Genomic DNA, 20,534 nt, shown 5'->3' on the forward strand with positions numbered 1-20,534 from the left:
ACAGATTTAACACACATATGCACCATATACTTATGACGACTAAAAAACAACAAGCTCAAAACCACTCTGCGTAAATGAATCCTGACAAATCTCTCATAACTAAATCCCTGGCTGGCTATTATTACGATGATTGTTTTGACTCTGCGGCTCAGCAGGTGTCCTGGATCTTGACCCCAAAATAAGACAATAGGATAGAGGGTCAGTCAAGCAGAAGAAGAGCCATTTGTTATTGTCCTCTTTCTCCCACAGTCAGTAAACTCCCCCACTCCAAGCATCACTGTCTTCACAGTCAAGGAGTCTTGGGTCTGTCCTCTTCAGGTCACAGCACAATGCTGGCTTGGGCTGGCTTGGGTTGGTTGGGTGGGTCTGGCTTGGCCTGGTTTGGGTCTGGCTTGGGTTGAATGGGATGATGATAATGGGAAAACCCACAAGAGGAAGCCTGGCCGCATGTGCCATCAAACATAGATAAGAGGAAGACTTTACTTCTTCTGTCTTCTGAGTGACAATCTTGCCAACAGAGAATACTACAGCCCAAAAGGTGAATGTCTGTTTGCGTAACCCAGCTGCTCCAACAGTTTTGCTCGTTGTCTAGAACTCCCCCTGCTACTTCCCCATGCCCTGCTTCTCTCACTCCTCCTCCATTTCACTCACTTTCTGTATGAAAGAGGACAATGAGTATCCCCCACACTTTTCCACCCTTCTTTCCTTCCTTCCTTCTCCAGGGGGAAGAAAAGATTCAAAGAGTGTCCTTTCATGCTCACTCTCCCTCCTCCTCTCTTTCGTAGCAACCCAGTGTAATAGAAGTGTCAGCCCCTCTTTCTCCGAGGACTGAATAAGTGAGTAATGTTGGGAGACGGGTCTTGAGAGAATTCGGGGGAGGCGGGGTGAGGAGGATGGGCATCACAAATCTGCTCTTTTTGTTATTGTCATCATCTACAAGTGGTCGCGGCTGGGCTAATGTGACGTGAATGGGCCAGTGTGGGCCAAGTACAGTGGTGGCTACAAGTGGCGATCTGTCACGCTGGACACACTGCACACGTGGGGGGAGGGGTTGACGGAGACAGACAGGGACTGTTGTTCAAATCCAGGGGCTACTACGGTGACAGGAGCTTGGGGACTGGACATGGGGGAGAAGCTTCAGCCTGGATCCAGACACAAGAGGCCAGGGGTCAAGTCATTCAGCAGGTTGACAGCCCAATGGCACATGTAAATACACTCAGTGAGGTATAGCTAGATAGTCACAACAACGCTAGACTGCACATGATTACTTTTCATGTTTCAGGCCCCTTGGTTATTGATGTAGTATGCCATCACTAACACTGTAGAGGTGTACCAGAGGGGTGCTTCCTCGGTCTCTCAGCCTCAATACAACTGTACTGGGAGTGTGTTTCTAATGCATGAGCTCCGTTTGCCCCCCCCCCACCACTGCCCTCTGACCTTTCATAGAACAAAACAGGCCTTGGCCTTCCCATGGGAAGTTGACGTGGGAAGCCATAGGGAAGGCTAGCTGAGATGGAAGGCTGGGGAGGGTCAGGGTAGTGTAAGAAAGGAGCAAGGTGGGCTCTATCACTGACATTCCAGAAGAGGGTCCCTGGGAAACAGACAGTCCTCTTACAGTTCCCCTGTCACCCCCCACGTTACCCAAAAAGAGGCTCTCTGGAAGCCCCGTCCTCTTTCTTCCACGCGACAGGAAAGGCACAGAGCCACCGGCAGCATACTAAACACCAAACACTGCCCTCATTCCAGCTGCAGCCACGTGAGATACAGAGACACAAGAGTGGGAGAGAAGAGACTAAAAAGTAGAAAAAAAGAGATGTGGGTGAAGAAAGAAGGGGAGGAAAGAAAGAGGGTGAATTCATCAGAAGACTGACTGTTGTGAACAAGTGTGTGGTGTGTGTGTGGCTGTGTGTAGCGAGACATGAGGGACAGTGGACGAGGGGGCCGTTTGTGTTGGTACGGAACAATGTGGGCATGGCTTCAGAACAGATGTTTCTATAGGGGCAGGCAGCTGGCACCCAGAGCATCTGACTGCAGCGGAGAGAGAGAAAAACCATAAAGGAAAGAGGGAAAGAGAGAATGATTGAATGAAAACACTCACAGAAAACAAATGATCCATATGTGGAGGTCTGGTGGGGGAAACAAGGTCCCAGCCATGGTAAAAGGGAGGGAAGGCGTTCTGAAGACATGCTTCAGCAGTGTGTGGAGGATGTCCAGGCAACATGAAAGATTTTAAACTATAGAGCTAGCATGTCTAGTGGCTGAGTATATGGACAGACAGAGGGCTACACTCCAAGATAGTGACTTTGTGTCTGTACTGCATAGGTAGGCATGCTGTCTGTTTAGTCAGTGTCTCTTCAAGATGCTGTATAAGGGCTTGGACAACCAGGATATGAATCATAATGCAAAACCGGTTTATAGGCACTGACTGTACTGTAAGTCAAGGATAGAAGGGTGATCCATGAGGCAAACAGATATTGGCATAGCACACATTCCAGCCTCCAGGCCAAAACAGACAGAGAGAGAGGAGTAGTGAGAGGGGGAAGGGATGAAAGTCGTAGGTTTGTATACAGGTTAATGTACAGTAAATAAACCATATATGATCGTACACAGTATTAACACAGAGATCTAATGTTAAGCACCCATTAAAGAGTATTTTTCCATTTCCAGGGTGAGTAGTGTGTGCGCATGCGTTGGGTGTGGCTGGCTTCTCCTCTGAGGGCGTTAGAGCAGATGATGGGTGACAAGGCGTGAGGCAGTGCCCTCGACCAGATCAGACCAGCCCTTCTCCAGCCTGAGGCGGGACTCTGACACCCCTTGGCCCCAAGCTGTGAGCAGCAGCCCTGTGAGCCCAGCTACAGCTCTCTAGCTCCAGCCGTTCAGTCTTTAGGCCCTAGGAACGGGGTCAGGGCTGGTGTCCCCAGTCATGCCTCTTTATCTCAGCTTACAGCTCACCTCTCTAGACCTATCAGGGATCAAAGATCCCTTTACTATTCACATGACATGAGGTACAGCAGTTAAGTGCCTGGTAATAACATAGTAAAGGCTCACATGAGACGCAGCACCTCTCTAAAGGGCCTGCTGTGAAAGCAGCTTGAAAGATGCTCAACATGTTAAAATGCTCAGCAAAACATTAGCTAGCGGTAATTCAATTCACCATTATCACTGTAGGAAAAAAGCCTTTTCATTTAATAACTAAAAACTAACAGACAGCTAGTTGAGGTGATGATCTGTGTTGTGTGTTGTTTGGGGTTATGAGTCAATAACATAGCCTACACTAGGCATTTACTTATTTAACCTTTGTTTTAGAGGTCGACAGATTATGATTTTTCAACACCGATACCGATTATTGGAGGACCAAAAAAAAGCCGATACCGATTAAATCAGCAGATTTTTTATGATATTTTATTTGTAATAATGACAATTACAACAATACTGAAGGAACACTTATTTTAACTTCATATAATACATCAATAAAATAAATTTAGCCTCAAGTAAATAATGAAACATGTTCAATTTGGTTTAAATAATGCAAAAACAAAGTGTTGGAGAAGAAAGTAAAAGTGCAATATGTGCTATGTAAGAAAGCTAACATTTCAGTTCCTTGCTCAGAACATCACATATGAAAGCTGGTGGTTCCTTTTAACACGAGTCTTCAATATTCCCAGGTAATAAGTTTTAGGTTGTAGTTATTATAGGAATTATAGGACTATTCCTCTCTATACCATTTGTATTTCATTAACCTTTGGCTATTTTTATAGGCACTTTAGTATTGCCAGGGTAACAGTATAGCTTCCGTCCCTCTCCTCGCTCCTCCCTGGGCTCGAACCAGTAACACAACGACAACAGCCACCATCGAAGCAGTGTTACCCATGCAGAGTAAGGGGAACAACCACTCAAAGGCTCAGAGCGAGTGACATTTGAAACGCTATTAGCGCACGCTAACTAGCTAGCCATTTCACTTCGGTTACACCAGCCTCATCTCGGGAGTTGATAGGCTTGAAGTCATAAACAGCGCAATGCTTGACGCACAACGAAGAGCTGCTGGCAAAACGCAGGAAAGTGCTGTTTGAATGAATGTTTACGCGCCTGTTTCTGCCTACCGCCGCTCAGTCAGATACTTGTATGCTCAGTCAGATTATAGGCAACACAGGACACGCTAGATAATATCTAGTAATATCATCAACCATGTGTAGTTAACTAGTGATTATGATTTATTGTTTTTTACAAGATAAGTTTAATGCTAGCTAGCTAGCTAGCTAGCTAGCTAGCTAGCTAGCAACTTACCTTGGCTTACTGATTCACGTTACAGGCAGTCTCCTTGTGGAGTGCAACGAGAGAGAGGCAGGTCGTTATTGCGTTGGACTAGTTAACTGTAAGGTTGCAAGATTGGATCCCCCGAGCTGAGAAGGTGAAAATCTGTCGTTCTGCCCCTGAACAAGGCAGTTAACCCACAGTTCCTAGGCCGTCATTGAAAATAAGAATGTGTTCTTAACCGACTTGCCTAGTTAAATAAAGGTATATAAAAAATATTTTAAAAAATCAGCAAATCGGCACCCAAAAATACCTATTTCCAATTGTTGACTTGAAACAGGCCATTCCGATTAATCGGTCGACCTCTACTTTGTTTAACTAGTGAAGTCAGTTAAGAACAAATTCTTACAATGACGGCCTAGGAACAGGTTAACTGCCTTGTTCAGAGGCAGAACGACAGAGTTTTACCTTGTCAGCTTGGGGATTCGATCTAGCAACCTTTTGGTTACTGGCCCAACACTAACCACTAGGCTACATGCAGCACCACATTTTGGCGAGCTGCTTGAATAATATGCCACAGAATAAGCACACAGGACAAACAATAGGCGTAGTAGTACTCTGAGGTTGTCAAACTAGATCTTTCTAAACATCTGTCCTCACGGTGAGTCCACATGCAGGGGGAAGTAGAGACGAGCAGAGAGCAGTACTGAGCACACAGGAGGACTGTCTGACCGTCACCCCTGACAACAAGCGGTGCGCTGCCTAAACAAGTCCCCCCTGCCTCTCTCCACATCCTCATTTTAGCTCAAACATAAACCGCTTGCTTTGTGACTGAATGTTGTTGTTAATGCAGCTGTGTTTGTTTCCTTTCTTAGTATACGGTATGTGATAAAATAATTCTCTGTCAGTGAGGAACCAAACCAGTGGCCAATGACAGAGGTGTGGCCAGAACGGCTAGTGTTACAGAGTCTGTAAGCAGCCATTGATTTGGGTGTGTATTCTGTGTTTATGCTCCATTACAGGCAGATCCACACAGGTAGGTAGGTAGGTAGGTAGGTAGGTAGGTAGGTAGGTAGGTGTCTGTCTGTCTGTCTGTCTGTCTGTCTGGAGAGAGAGAGAGAAGCAAGAATTCAGGGTAGAGAGAGGAAGGGAGTAGGATTGCCTCACAGTAAACAGGAAGCTGGGAGAGATGGAGAGGATTATTGGTGGGCGTGCCCATGCTGTGACATGTCTCTGTTTTCTACCTTTCTCTCCATCTTCCTGTCTAGGTTCTCTGTCTACCTTATTTGCACATTGAGGACATCTTTATGTAATTTGTGCAGCCCAAGTGGCAGAGGGGGAAGGGAATAGTGAAATAGAATGTGAGGTTACGTAACAGCAGTGCTGATTCTGACGAATATCAAAATCAACCATTCCTCTCATGTTTACTTGTTATAATAATGCTGGTGTGCCGAGGACAGGGAAGGTGTGTGTGTACTGAGGCACTTCCCTTACCACTCTAACTCCTCAGGTCACCAATGGTTGCAAGAAGGGACAAAAGCTGGGCACAATCTTCAATAGGATTAAATTAGCCAGAGCACACCAGAGCAACACAACTAACATGGGACCGGATGCATAAATAAAAAGGATGTATTATTAGCGAGTTCCTTTCTGTACAGTAAGAGCCCCCTATCATTCAGCTGTTGGCAGCTACAGGCCAAGCATTTCATTCTCCTGTTGGCAAGTGAGCAACCCTGGGGAGCATTTACATTAAATCAGGCATGTTGAAAACAACTAGCATTTGGGTTCAGTTGGGGCTGGGATAGGCTAATTTGTGCTGCAACGGAAGCCTAATCTTTATAATAGTCTCACTACAAATACGTACATAAAAACTACACACACATTGAACTGCAGCTGACTACACAGTGTGCCAACAATGCAAAGGAAGCAGAATAACTTTTGCTCAGCAAATGTAATGTCCAAGCGTAAAAGGCTCTTAACACAACATTACCATCAGTCTGCATTGATTTTCCTCTTACCAAACATTGCAAGTGACCGTACATGAGACAATTAAATGGAAATAAATTAGGTATGTAGCCAGTGAGTCCATCCAACAGCTGTAAACAAACCATCTGTCCGAAACAAAGACACACACACAGTATTTTTCTGTCTCTGTTGCTCAGTCTCTGTATGGTATACAAACACAGACACACACACTGTCTCCGTCTCAGGCATTCTGTCTCAGGCCCTCAGTCTTAGTCTCATTCAATCTCTGAAACACACAGCTCCTGCCAGACAGAGTTATGAAGATGCTGGGTTTGTAATTAAACACCTTGATCACCCACTGCTGCTCACACTGGAGGCAGAGCTAATCCTCAAACTGACTATTGGGGAGAGCAGGTAAACTACACCAGCTGGACATGGAATCAGAATGACAACATTCTTGGATACTGGAAAGGGTTCAGACTAGGGAAGTCAAAGTAAACAATGGTTCTTGAGATTGTGGGATGGAGGGTAAACTATAGCCTTGAGCGAAGCATTAAACTCAGGACTGACAACACAGTAATGCTTCTCTAGAACATGGAAGCCAGTGAGTCTATCCAACAGAGCCACAATGATGACCATAAGATTTAGTTCCATAAAGGAAAAAGCAGTAATGACACACATGCCTTGTTTTACCAGGCATTAGAGAATACAGAAACATAAAATAGGCCTGGCTATTCCTAGTTTTCCAAGGGAAAAGTAATGTACAGTCTGAGAATAAACATAAGTGACATAATCTGAAGCTAAGCACCAGTTCAGCCTGTTTCAGCTGTAACATAATGGGTCCACTGCGGTTGGGTAGATTAATGACGGGCTGATCATTAATGACAGAAATACCCTGTGCTGCGGCTAAGAGACAGTCTTGGGACCTAACCCAAATTACTAATTGTCAGTCTTGAGAGCAGGAGACTCATGGATGGAGGGGGATTTGTGTCCTCTGACCATAAACCACCATATTCTCTGCTAGAACAACCTCAATGTCTATTGAAAACACTGCTGTATGTAAGAATAATGCCACGTTCGCGTGCTAGTCAAATATAGGAAGTCAGAAATTTCAGAGTTTCCTAGTTCTGACTGGCACGTCAACGCGGCATAAATCGAGGGGAGTAGACAAGATATCAACATTGAGTTGGCAGGCAAATCGCTCCATTCAATCAAAAACAATATTTCAAGTTGCACAGCACACTTATGACTAACCATAAGGTCTAATTTCTTAGGAAAACACGAAGTCAGTGAAGTGATGTTAAAGTGCAAGACGACGGCAAAGCGTTGAAACGGTCTGAAGTGATACTTCATCCCGCTGATGCAGTTAGCTGGAATCAATTGTTTTCCCATTGGACTAATTGTATCCACAAGCGAAGGATAGGGACATTAACAAGCTTCTATCTGAAAACGTTGCAGCCTGGCAATGGGAAACAGTCATTGTAATGTGCTGAGCATAACATTCGTTTCTTTAGTACGAACTTAAAAATCATATTAGCTACATTAGTGTCTCTTTGTTGTGTGACTAACTTGAGCGCAATTAATGAAATGGAAGCCGCGGCCGGAGTAGACAAAAGACGGTCAGTTTTCAGAACTGTTTGAGCTGGCAAACAGTAACAAGGCAATCATAATAATATTAGCTAGCCTTGCTAGATTGTGTTAAACGGTGACACGTTGTAGACCGCACATAAATACCAATATTAAGCCAAGTGATGAATGCCCCGTAAAACCGAATCACCCTGCCTGGCTGACAGACAACACCGCCATTCATGCTTGCATTTCAAGGGAGGGGCGCGCGATGTGGCTAACTGGAGTTAGCTAGCACACTAGATGAAATAACGTAACTAGTTAGTTAGCTAAAATGAGCTAAAAAAAAACGGAACAGCCACGTGGGATCTGGCTGAATTACATTAGCTATATGGTTTAGTTAGTTGATCAGATAAAGACAATAACCATGTCAAATTACTTGAGCGAAGCAGTGACAGGCCAGGGTTCAGCAGTGTCCCTGTAACTAATGGCAACAACGGACTGGACAGCATCCTCTGTTTCAGTTTGCCACACAGACTAGCCATATATTACAGACATGGTACGACAAACTAGCTAGCACATGTTTTGTGGTCAAACTAAAATAAAAAAACGTTTTTTTCCCCACTTGCCTCATGTCTACGGACACATATGCAGCCTGAAATAAAAAACAAAATGACTTACCACCATTCCGATATCCAGTTTCGGGGGAAAGGGTCGGAGGGTCTCCGTCTTCAAATTCCAATCTCACTGGTTTAAATTAATGTTTGATTGATGCATTCGTTAAAGTGGCCCTCTTTTTCTTACATTGATGCGTAACGTTAGCAAACTATGCCAACAGTTTACCTCACATTTAGAAAATGTCGAAGCATCATTCCTAGTTGATGTGAATCTAACACGAAAAAGGACCAAACCACTCGTCACTAGCCCTTCCAAGACAGGACTGGGAGGGACGGGGACCACGAGGGGGTGGCGAAATCGAGTTATTTGCTTTGGCAAAAACACTTATTTTCAGCGAGATCCTTATGAAAATGTAGACAAATGTCCTCATATTATCGACGACATAATTTGCTAGTTAGAAATCTGAAGATAAGTTCTCGGTTCATGCAAAGTCGGCCTTTCTACATTGTCAGTATACTGCATTCTTTGCCTCAATTCAGGCAATGATGGGACGTTTCAACACACATGTGGTTGAAATGTGGATAAGCAGTGTCTATCCGCCAATACCAAAAACTCAAAGGGATATGCGTATTTTATGGAAACGCAAAGATAGCGTGAAATGCTCTAGCTAACCGTAAATAAGATAACATTATTTTAACGACGCCAACAATGACACATCAACCATTTTTTTTATATCTTCATTGATCAGCCAATAATACTCTTTTAGATTGAGGCGATAGAGCTCCCCTGCTTTGTGTGAATGCTGAGGTCCAGTTGATGCCCCCGGTCAGACAAAGCCGTAAGAAGCAGACTGGCGATCTATCCTTTTTTATGCTTTCAAGTTACAACAAAATCAATTCAGCTAGCTCACCGTCTTTTTCCTCGAATTATATTTAGATTGGTGAGACTTGATACAATCATTTATCATCCAATTACTTTCCTAGACAGACATTCTAATCTGCTTTAACACATTGCCATTTCCTAAAAATGGTGCACTGTGAGGGCAAAAGGTTTTAGTTCCACTATACTTTCCTAGTCTCAAATCAAATCCGCAACAGTGTTATCCTATATTCCCCCATTGTATAGCACACTTGAGAATGCCTTACCCTCTGGCTATGGTAACATTGAATACTCCAAATCGTAGTTGGCCATAATATTCAACATAAGTTATCTTCAAAGCTGACATTATCTTCTATTTTGTATACCATTACAATTTAAAGCAAGGTATATATATTAAGGTTACTTTTCAATAGTTGGTTGATTAAATAATCAATAGATGATATTGGAGCCCCATCTTGTGACCAATTTCCAAACTATCCCACCTCACCTAATGCTATCATTGCCTGGGCTGGAGGAGACAGGAAAGGTGAGTGCCAGGCAAATATGTCAAGCCGGTTAAGACATTTGGTTTTATTTTAAAAAAAACTTTGCATTTTCAATTCACTGCTTCTTCAAAATAATCCACTTTAATGTACAAATATTTCGATTTTTTTTTTTTTTTTTAAACCCTGTGTGAATAACAGAGGCTCTCCGGAAATACATAATTGCCATTGGAAATAGTTTCCACAAATAGCATATACATAAACAAGATCACCAAACTCACATTTCAGACAAAAATCATGAGATGCATGGGAGCCATACCAACTAAGAAATTCTGAGTGATGTTGAGAATTTTTTTACAAACTAAAATGTAAAAAAACAAAAACAGGAGATCAGTACATTCTAAACTTCAGAAGGGCATGGTTCATGTCTAACCATTACAACCAGGACCATGTACAGTGTTTTGTAGCCTAGTTTAACCATGTTCCATGAGTAAAATGACATCCCTACTCTGTGGTAATGGAAAACATGTCAGATAGCTGGATGAGTGGCCTTCCAACTGGGCAATGGCAACAGTGTTCTGCCATCAGAGTGATTTTCACACACTCCCAGTCAAAAAACAACACTCGCACATACATACTCAAGGGAAATACCATCTATCTCAGTCCCAGTTTCTTTTTCTCCTTCTGTTTCTTGCGTACAACTTCCATGTTCCTGTCCTTCCACATGCTCTTTCTCAGTTTGATGGGTCTGCTGCCGACATACTTCCCTGTGGACAAAAAAAGTCTACGATCAGTTGAGAATTGGACTGGCACCACCACACAGGTAGCTGTTAGGAGAGGAGAAGAGTAAGTCATTCCCCTCACAAACAATTGCTCACCGTTCATCTCTCTCATGGTGCGGATATAATCGTTAGGGTCCTTGAAGCAGACAAAGCTGTAGCCCTTGGCCGTGCATTTGTCACCTTCATTAGCTTTCTAACTATGCTTTCTTGCCAATTATGCAGAAAATCCTGTTATTGCATGAAAAAGAAAAGTCCATGTTCCAGCGAGATATTACTCACTACTACAGAGCCTCAGAATGAAAATATCCAGATCAGGAGTTACTCCCCATTTTAAAATGACATATTGGGGTTGGATACAAAACTTTTTGGGCCATATTACACACACTATTGCTCACCGTTCATCTCCCTCATGGCTCGGACGTAGTCATTGGGGTCCTTGAAGCTGACAAAGCCGTAGCCCTTGGTCTTGCCTGTGCGTTTGTCCCGCACCACCTTGGCTTTCAGGTAGGAGGGGTAGCGGCTGAATGCCCTTGCCAGGATGTCGTCGTTCACCTCATTGCCAAGGTCTCCACAGAAGATTCTGAAATCATCTGGATGGAGGAGGGGAAGTTAGAAGATGAGGTGTGAGGCTGAGCAAAGAGGAAGGGACAAAAAGGGAATGGGACAGTGGCCTATTGTAGTGAAAACTATTCTCAATACAGGCAAGTAGGTAGCTGCTTTAAGCAACGCTAGAATTTACACACTAGTGTTGCTGGGAATTAACTTGCAAAATCATTTAAAAAAAATTCTACTTACTCGGTTAATTATCCTTATGCAGGGGGAATGAAAAAGTATTTTTTTAAAGTCCTGCACGTGTGCCATAACTAACAAAAAGAAAAAAATCAGGGCTTTTGACATGAGATAAGCAGAAGAACTGATCTCTCTCAGGAACTGCATGTCTACAACAGACCCACCTGAAATTCTGTTTAACTATGCATTCCTTTTAGATGTTCCTCTGCTAACCTCATCAAAATAAGTCCCCCACAATATCGTGCTTTTTCTTTTTTGCATGTATAGCGCACGTGCAGGACTTTTATTTTGACATGAGGTAAGCTGAGGAAAGACCCACTCTTGGAAAGTCTAATTTATGTTCTATTAGATGTTTTTTCTCAATTTCCCCCCTGCATAAGGACCAACCCTATGGACAATTGGCAGAGTAAGTGGAAATTTAATTTGATTGAACTTCTGGCATCCGGCGGGCTATATAATCGTGTCAGTGTAATCTGAAGTCATTAGCTAGTTTACCTGAGTCCCACTCCAGTAGACTCTGGTCCTCCCAGCTGGTGCCTGCGGCTGTACGGATACACTTCTTCGCCTTCTCTTGCTTACCCTTCTTCTTCTCCTCTGTTGTGCTATCCGCTGGCTGCAGAGAAACAAGATTCTCGAGTCAGACATATTTTCGAGATTGCTGCAATACTGATCCTTTGTAGGGTTTGGGTCAAGTCTATTTCAATCCACCAATTGAATTGTACAAGCATTTTGAATGCAGAAAAGTTTAAACCCTTTAATTAGGGCCAGGGCTGATAAACAAGGCAGAGTGTTCTGTACCTCAGTGTGGACGGGCTCGGGCTCTGGCATGCTGGGTCCGATAACGTTGTCATCTGAGGCGGCTAGGCTGGCCTCCTTCTTAGCCTCCAGCAGTCCGGCGGCCATCACTGCTGCCTGCTGCTCTGCTACAGACGCTGCCAGCTCCTCCTGATGAAGTCAGAAAAAAACAAATCAGAGATATGATGATAGATGAGATTCAGTGTGAATTTGCAACAAACAGCAGCAAACTTGGCAAGTATGTAGAATGCAAATTTGAAGTAGTCGCTCAACATTTTTTTTTTAATGCAAAGGCAATGAAAACTAAATAGTAGAAGTGAGTGTACTTACCATGCGAGCCTTTCTCTGGGCATGGATGTCTGGTATCTTGGGTCCGGAGGGAGCCGTGTAGACAGTGGGGGCTGCAGAGATGATCGAGGGGGTGAGCTTGGGAGGGGCCTGGGTCACAGACCTGGAGGGTGCAGACACCATGGAGTGTCCCATGGGTGTACCATGGGTCGACCCCACCTGTAGATGGTAAGATATGGTAAGAGCATATAGAGAAACGGAGATAATGACTCGAATAAGAATAGGGCAAGATTGACCAAGCCTGTTCACATTCCTAATTGAAGACACAGTTAATGCCGAATTTCCTTAAAAGGCCTTCCAACACTGTACGGTGCATCTGATTTCAGATGTCAAACATGTCAGATGTAGCCTAAACAAGATTAGGGAAATTGTTCTTCTTGCAAAGCATTTAAATGTTTAAATCAAACTATTACAGGGACAGTGAAGCATGTTTTCTTCTTTTGGATCCATACTCCAAAAGTTTGGATTTGAAATTAAACAATGACTATGGAGGTTAAAGCGCAGACTGGCAGCTTTAATTTGAGGGTATTGGGTGAAACATTTTGAAATTACACCACTTTTTGTACATAGTCCCCCCATTTTAGGGGAGCAAAAGTATTGGGACATTCACTTGTGTATTAAAGTAGTAAAAAGATAAGTATTTGTTCCCATATTCATAGCACAAAATGACTACATCAAGCTTCTGGCTAAAATTTGTTGGATGCATTTGCTCTTTGTTTTGGTTGTTTCAGATTAGGTTGTGCCCAATAGAAATTAATGGTAAATAATGTATTGTGTGATTTTAGTCACGTTTATTATAAAATAACAATAGAACGTTTCTAAATACTTCTACATTAATGTGGATGCTACCATGATTACGAATCATCCTGACTGAATCGTAAATAATGAGTGAGAAAGTTAGACGCACAAATACCATACCTCTAAGACTAACCTCTTATCTTTACAATAACGGGAGGTTAGCATTTTATTTCTCACTTATCATTATTCACAATTCAGGATTATCTGTAATCATCACATTCATGGAAACTCACTGTATATTAATCTGACTATTCACAATAATCCTACTGTTGTGTGCATACTCAGTGCCGGCTGTGTTCCTATTGGTAAGTCACCGGGATCGGCTCGTGACACCAGCCACACTACACGATAAAGGCTCAACATTTCTGACACCGCCAGAACTTTGTCTGAGCCTACGACTGCATGTACTGGTACTCAAAATCAGCAGACCAAGACCATGTCACACTGAACGAGCCAAGAAAATCGTTTATGACCTAAGAATTTCCAACAACGTAGAAATGCTGTCTGGGAGGGCCAAATCGTGGCATAAGATGGCTAAAATCGTAGAGTCTGCATGGGCCTTTAGGGAGGCCATTGATATCAGTCGCCCAAGGAGCCTCGGGGTAGAAAAAAGGCACTGTAGCAACTAACCGGGGGTCCTACTGAGCTCATATGCCCCATTGGGTCCATGGGATGCTGAGGATGCTGAGGGGGTCCTTGCATGGGGGTGCCATCATCATGGGCGGGGAGGAGGGGGCGTGGCAGTGGGGGAGCCATCATACCCTGTGGAGGGGGACCACTCATCACAGGCATCCTCGGACCTGCTGACAGAGAGATTTCAAATTAGCCTCCCAACACCTTGTTTTTCATTTGAAGACTGAATCGCTGTAGAGATTTGATGCTCCTTCTTATTTCATTTAGCTAGCACTGAGGTGAAGTCAGCAACAGTAGAAATAAATGACCTGGTCTCTGCAGGATGTGCGGCATAAACGCTGGTCTCATCATTGGCGGTGGTCTGACACCTGGGGTTATAGCTGAAGAGCAGAAGAAAAAAAAAGAACAGCATAAACTGAAGAGACCTGTAGACATGGTGGTGTAAATGATGAACACTTTGAGTAAAATATGCATTTTAAGTATGTCATGTGACAATAAGTAGTCCTCTGTAGCTCAGTTGGTAGAGTATGGTGCTTGCAATGCCAGGATAGTGGGTTTGATTCCTGGGACCCCCCATCATAAAAAAATGTATTCATGCATGACTAAGTCGCTTTGGATAAATGCGTCTGCTAAATGGCATATACAGCACATTCGGAAAGTATTCAGACCCCTTCACCTTTTCCACATTTTGTTACATTAGTCTTATTCTAAAATAGATTTAAAAAGAAATCCTCAATCTACACATAATACCCCATAATGACAAAGGTAAAACAGGTTACATATTTTTTGCTGAAATATCACATTTACATATGTTTTTATTTATTTATTTTTTATTTCACCTTTATTTAACCAGGTAGTCTAGTTGAGAACAAGTTGTCATTTACAATTGCGACCTGGCCAGGATAAAGCAAAGCAGTGTGACACAGACAACACAGAGTTACACATGGAATAAACAAACAAGCCAATAACACAATAAACAAGTCAATGACACAGTAGAAAAAAAAGAAAGTCTATATACAGTGTGTGCAAAAGGCATGAGGAGGTAGGCAGTAAATAGGCCATAGGAGCAAATAGTTACAATTTAGCAGATTAACACTGGAGTGATAAATAAGCAGATGATGATGTGCAAGTAGAGATACTGGTGGGCAAAAGAGCAGAAAATTAATTAAAAACAGTATGGAGATAAGGTAGGTAGATAGCTGATGTTTAAAGTTGGTGAGGGAAATAAAAGTCCAACTTCAGCGATTTTTGCAATTCGTTACAGTCACTGGCAGCAGAGAACTGGAAGGAAAGGCGGCCAAATGAGGTGTTGGTTTTGGAGATGATCAGTGAGACATACCTGCTGGAACGTGTGTTACGGGTGGGTGTTGTTATCGTGACCAGTGAACTGACATAAGGTGGAGCTTTACCTAGCATAGACTTATAGATGACCTGGAGCCAGTGGGTCTCGCGACAAATATGTAGCAAGGGCCAGCCGACTAGAGCATACAGGTCGCAGTGGTGGGTGGCATAAGGCGATTTGGTAACAAAATGGATGGCACTGTGATACTCTACTCAGCAAACTGATACAGTCTATTAGAAGCTATTTTGTAGATGACGTCGCCAAAGACGAGGATCGGTAGGATAGTCAGTTTTACTTGGGTAAGTTTGTCGGCGTGAGTGAAGGAGGCTTTGTTGCGAAATAGAAAGCCGATTCTAGATTTGATTTTGGATTGGAGATGTTTAATATGAGTCTGGAATGAGAGTTTACAGTCTAACCAGACACCTAGGTATTTTTAGTTGTCCACATATTCTAGGTCGGAAACGTCCAGGGTGGTGATTGCTAGTCTGGCAGCGGGTGAGGACAGCGAACGGTTGAAAAGCATGCATTTGGTTTTACTAGCGTTTAAGAGCAGTCGGAGGCACGGAAGGAGTGTTGTATGGCATTGAAGCTCATTTGGAGGTTAGTTAGCACAGTGTCCAAGGAAGGGCCAGAAGTGTACAGAATGGTGTCGTCTGCGTAGAGGTGGATCAGGGAATCGCCCGCAGCAAGAGCGACATCGTTGATATATACAGAGAAAAGAGTCGGCCTGAGAATTGAACCCTGTGGTACCCCCATAGAGACCGCCAGAGGTCCGGACAACATGCCCTCCGATTTGACACACTGAACTCTATCTGAGAAGTAGTTGGTGAACCAGGCGAGGCAGTCATTAGAAAAAAACAAGGCTATTGAGTCTGCCGATAAGAATACGGTGATTGACAAGAGTCGAAAGCCTTGGCCAGGTCGATGAAGACGGCTGCACAGTACTGTCTTTTATCGATGGCGGTTATGATATCTCAAGTACCTTGAGCGTGGCTGAGATGCACCCGTGACCGGCTCGGAAACCGGATTGCACAGCGGAGAATGTACGGTGGGATTCGAAATGGTCAGGGATCTGTTTATTAACTTGGCTTTCAAAGATTTTATGTAGGCAGGGCAGGATGGATACAGGTCTGTAACAGTTTAGGCCTAGAGTGTCACCCCCTTTGAAGAGGGGGATGACCGCGGCAGCTTTCCAATCTTTGGGGATCTCCGATGATACTAAAGAGTTTGAACAGGCTGGTAATGGGGGTTGCAACAATGGTGGCGGATAGTTTTAGAAAGAGAGGGTCCAGACTGTCTAGCCCAGCTGATTTGTACGGGTCCAGGTTTTGCAGCTCTTTCAGAACATCTGCTATCTGGATTTGGATGGAGAAGCAGGGGAGGCTTGGGTGAGTAGCTGCGGGGGGGGCTGTTGGCCGGGGTTGGAGTAGCCAGGAGGTATGCATGGCCAGCCGTTGAGAAATGCTTATTGAAATTTTCATGGATTTATTGGTGGTGACTGTATTACCTAGCCTCAGTGCAGTGAGCAGCTGGGAGGAGGTGCTCTTGTTCTCCATGGACTTTACAGTGTCCCAAAAACTTTTGGAGTTAAAGCTACAGGATGCAAATGACTGCTTGATAAAGATAGCCTTTGCTTTCCTGACTGACTGCGTGTATTGGTTCCTGACTTCCCTGAACAGTTGCATATCGCGGGGACTATTCAATGCTATTGCAGTCCGCCACAGGATGGTTTTGTGCTGGTCAAGGGCAGTCAAGTATTCAGACCATTTACTCAGTACTTTGTTGTAGTACCTTTGGCAGCGATTATAGCCTCAAGTCTTCTTGGGTATGACACTATAAGCCTGGCACACCTGTATTTGGGGAGTTTCTCTTATTTTTATCTGCAGATCCTCTCAAGCTCTGTCAGGTTGGATGGGGAGCATCGCTGCACAGCTATTTTCAGGTCTCTCCAGAGATGTTTGATCGGGTTCAAGTCCGGGCTCTGGCTGGGCCCCTCAAGGACATTGAGACTTGTCCCGAAGCCACTCCTGCATTGTTTTGGCTGTGTGCTTAGGGTCGTTGTCCTGTTGGAAGGTGAACCTTCTCCCAAGTCTGAGGTCTTGAGCAGGTTTTCATCAAGGATCTCTACTTTGCTCCATTCATCTTTCCTCGATCCGGACTATATTTCAGACCCTGCTGCTGAAAAGCATCACAGTAAAATGCTGCCACCACTATGCTTCACCGTAGGGATGGTGCCAGGTTTCCTCCAGACGTGACACTTGGCATTCAGGCCAAAGAGTTCAATCTTGTTTTCATCAGATCCGAGAATGCCTTTTGGCAAACTCCAAACGGGCGGACTGGGGAAGATTGGCTTCTGTCTGGCCACTCTACTACAAAGGCCTGATTTGTGGAGTGTTGCAGAGATGGTTGTTATTCTGGAAGGTCCTCCCATCTACACAGAGGAACTCTGGAGCTCTGTCAGAGTGACCATCGGGTTCTTGGTCATCTCCCTGACTAAGGCCCTTCTCCCCCGATTTAAGAATGATGGAGGCCATGGTGTTCTTGGGGCCCTTCAATGCTGCAGAGATTTTTTCGCACCTTTCCCCAGATCTGTGCCTCGACACAATCAAGTCTCGGAGCTCTACGTACAATTCCGTCAACCTCATGGCTTGGTTTTTTCTCTGACATGCACTGTCAACTGTGGGACCTTATATAGACAAGTGTGTACCTTTCCAAATCATGTCCAATCAATTGAATTTACCACAGGTGAACTCCAATCAAGTTGTAGAAACATCAAGGACGATCAATGGAAACAGAATGCACCTGAGCTCAATTTCGAGTCTCATAGCAAAGGGTTTAAATTCTTATGTATATAAGGTACCCGTTTTTTTTTTCTTACAAAACTTACAAAAACCTGATATTCATTTTGTTATTATGATGTATATTGATGAGGGGGGGAAAGTATTACATCTATTTTAGAATAATAAGGCTGTAACAAAATGTGGAAAAATGGAAGGGGTCTGAATACATTCCAAATGCAAAGTATTATGTTAATAAACGTGAATCAAACCATGTCACCTGGGCCTACAAATGCAGGGGGTGGAGGTCCCACGAAAGTGGCAGCCCTTGCATCCAAAGTTTGCTGGACCTGAGAGAGAAAGGGGATTTGAAGGAGTTGGATGCATCCGGCTACCACCACATTCTGTTTGCTTTTAGCAGAAGATAGGTTTGAGTTCGTTCATTCTACTATTGATCTTTCCTATATAATGTTCAATCAATCTTCCTTCAAGAGCTCAGTACCTGTCGGTAGGTGTTGGTGCCGATGATGGGTCGGATCATAGGAACAGTCATAGGAACACCCATTGGGAGCAACTCCATCACTACAGGGTCTCCTGCAGTCATTGCCACTTGACCCCCCAGGACCTCCTGCTCAAACCTGGTTCAGAACCAACACAAGAGTTACAAACAGATGACGATTGTCGTGAGATATTGTTTGCCTGTCCTGATAGAGAAGTAAGACCATTCAGTAGGGGTTCTTTTGGCATAGTCACCACACACGGCATTGCAATCTTATGGAAGGTAACCGAAGTGTCATGCCTCAACTCTTGTACTCACAGAGCCATTTCAGCCTCCATCTCCTTCAACCGCTCCTCTCCTGATTTCATCGCCATACTTACTGCAAAGACAAACGTTTTGTTGGTAGTCCATTCTTTGGTGGTAAACACACCTAGGTAGCTACTGAAAATGTGTACAGTTAACGTTTGGCTAACACCAAAGGCATTGATAGTTAGCTTGTTTACGTTATAGCTACTGTATTGGCTCGTAACTTTAACTGTTTGCTAACAGTTATCGCTAGTTGTCTGGCCAACGTTAACCAGGATGCCATAATAATAAAAAAAAACAGCAAGTTAGTACAGCACGTATACGTACAAAACGTTATTACCCTAAATCGTGACGTTCCAAAACTCTTTAATCTTAACTAGCTATTTAAATAAAGCATGAATTTTTGTATTTATCCGTCCCTACAAACCGAGTCCAACGTTGTCCAAAATGGCCAGTCGCATTATTATGACGTGGAGTCGTGGTTTTGTTCCATCACGACTGTGTGGTTGGGTCCGTTCCAGGGGATCTGTTCTTCTTCTTCGCGTAGATTTCCGACAGACAATACACTTTGTTGAATATTATTGCCTTTCACAGTTCAGAAAGTGCAATGCACATTTGTTCACAAAAAAGGGAAATTGCACCACCAACTAACCCTATTTATAAACTGGGCTGTTCAAGCCCTGAATGCTGATTGGCTGACAGCCGTGGTATATCAGACCATATTCCACAGGTATGACAAAACATTTATTTTCACTGCTCCAGGAACGTTACTAAACAGTTTATAACAGCAATATCCTCAACACACCCCACTACCCCTTCCCACTACTTTGGCTCTCACAGATCCTACACCAGGCCGTTGGCCAGGGAGCCTGTGTCCCCTTCTCTCAAAACCCACTATAGTTCTTCTGCAGTAAAATATCTGACACCCAAAAACTTCTCTGCTGGTGTAGAGAACTGTTCAAGTCACTCTGTACTGGCCTACTACTCACAGGGATACTTTCCCTCACACTTTGTTCACCATCCTCTACTTTCTCACTGCCTCAGCATATGACGCTTTCTGCACTGCTCTCATCCTGGAAACTTCAAGCTGTCTCACTCGCACAGAACATTTCTGATTCCCAGCAACATGGACACCCCCACAATTGAAACACTCCACTTTTCCCATCGAAAGAACACACTCCTTTGTACCATGTCCTCTTGCACACTTCTCACACCTCGGAATCTCCCTCCTACATACTCCTGCAACATGACCATAAACTTGGTACCTGAAACACTGTAGTGTGTTCTGAATAAAAGCTCTCATGGGATAACTTATATACCCTTGCATGACTTTATCCAACAAACACTGCATCTAAACTCAGAAGGACAGAGAGGGTGTCCTCAGTCTAGGGGCATGCATCACAGACATCGGGGATCCTCAACATAATTCGATCCACCTCAACACTAACCCAGTTATCACGCCTTTCAGCAGAATTTTGTTCCTGAGAGCAAAGCAGGACACAGCTCTCATTCCGAGTTGCAAAACGAGCAGCGCCCTCTCCCCCTGGGCAGCAGACACACATAAAAATCTACAGAAGTCAACTTCTGAATATTTTCACTTCTTCACCCAGCAAACTAATCAGTCAAAAGGCATAGATCCACTTTCTAAATGAATCCTACTCCCACTGGGCCAGAGTAATCTTAGGCATTTTCCTGATCATTGGG

General features: G+C 43.9%; 2 protein-coding genes across 6 annotated transcripts in view; both read right to left on the reverse strand.

The window, feature by feature from the left end:
• The window catches only part of LOC112245899 (Rho GTPase activating protein 33), a 36,014-nt gene extending 26,786 nt beyond the window's left edge, over positions 1-9,228 (reverse strand). For 2 of the 3 annotated variants that reach the window (XM_024414076.2, XM_042304844.1), the window contains exon 1: positions 8,464-9,227. In XM_024414076.2, coding sequence (XP_024269844.2) covers positions 8,464-8,469 — 6 coding nt within the window. In that variant the 5' untranslated portion in view covers positions 8,470-9,227. Of the gene's footprint in view, positions 1-8,463 lie in introns of all 3 variants that reach the window. The other variant, XM_024414075.2, reaches the window with a different exon arrangement.
• A 593-nt stretch (positions 9,229-9,821) lies between these two features.
• Positions 9,822-19,326, reverse strand: LOC112245865 (RNA-binding protein 42). 3 transcript variants are annotated; one of them, XM_024414036.2, is made up of 11 exons: positions 19,171-19,326; positions 18,843-18,903; positions 18,528-18,663; positions 18,306-18,375; positions 14,215-14,286; positions 13,904-14,073; positions 12,458-12,634; positions 12,131-12,277; positions 11,828-11,945; positions 10,939-11,133; positions 9,822-10,528 (listed from the first exon to the last, which is right to left on the reverse strand). In XM_024414036.2, exons 2-11 carry the CDS (start codon positions 18,896-18,898, stop codon positions 10,416-10,418), a joined length of 1,254 nt encoding a protein of 417 aa, XP_024269804.2. In that variant the 5' UTR covers positions 18,899-18,903; positions 19,171-19,326; the 3' UTR covers positions 9,822-10,415. The 3 variants fall into 3 exon arrangements, with proteins under 3 accessions (XP_024269804.2, XP_024269803.2, XP_024269805.2); XM_024414035.2 differs by having other exon boundaries at positions 19,258-19,320; XM_024414037.2 differs by having other exon boundaries at positions 19,158-19,303.
• Between the last annotated feature and the right edge of the window lie 1,208 nt (positions 19,327-20,534).

The sequence above is a fragment of the Oncorhynchus tshawytscha genome, linkage group LG23 (genome assembly GCF_018296145.1).
Source record: "Oncorhynchus tshawytscha isolate Ot180627B linkage group LG23, Otsh_v2.0, whole genome shotgun sequence".
Classification (NCBI taxonomy): Eukaryota; Metazoa; Chordata; class Actinopteri; order Salmoniformes; family Salmonidae; genus Oncorhynchus; species Oncorhynchus tshawytscha.

Bases quoted from the DNA above. Each gene is read 5' to 3' on its own strand.
- LOC112245865 (XM_024414035.2), bottom strand. From the start codon at position 19,291: ATGCGACTGGCCATTTTGGACAACGTTGGACTCG. The intron at 11,946-12,130 runs GTACAGAACACT...GTTTCTCTGCAG, and splicing joins CCGAGCCCGTCCACACTGAG to CCAGCGGATAGCACAACAGA. The intron at 11,134-11,827 runs GTAAACTAGCTA...TCCTCCATCCAG, and splicing joins TCTACTGGAGTGGGACTCAG to ATGATTTCAGAATCTTCTGT.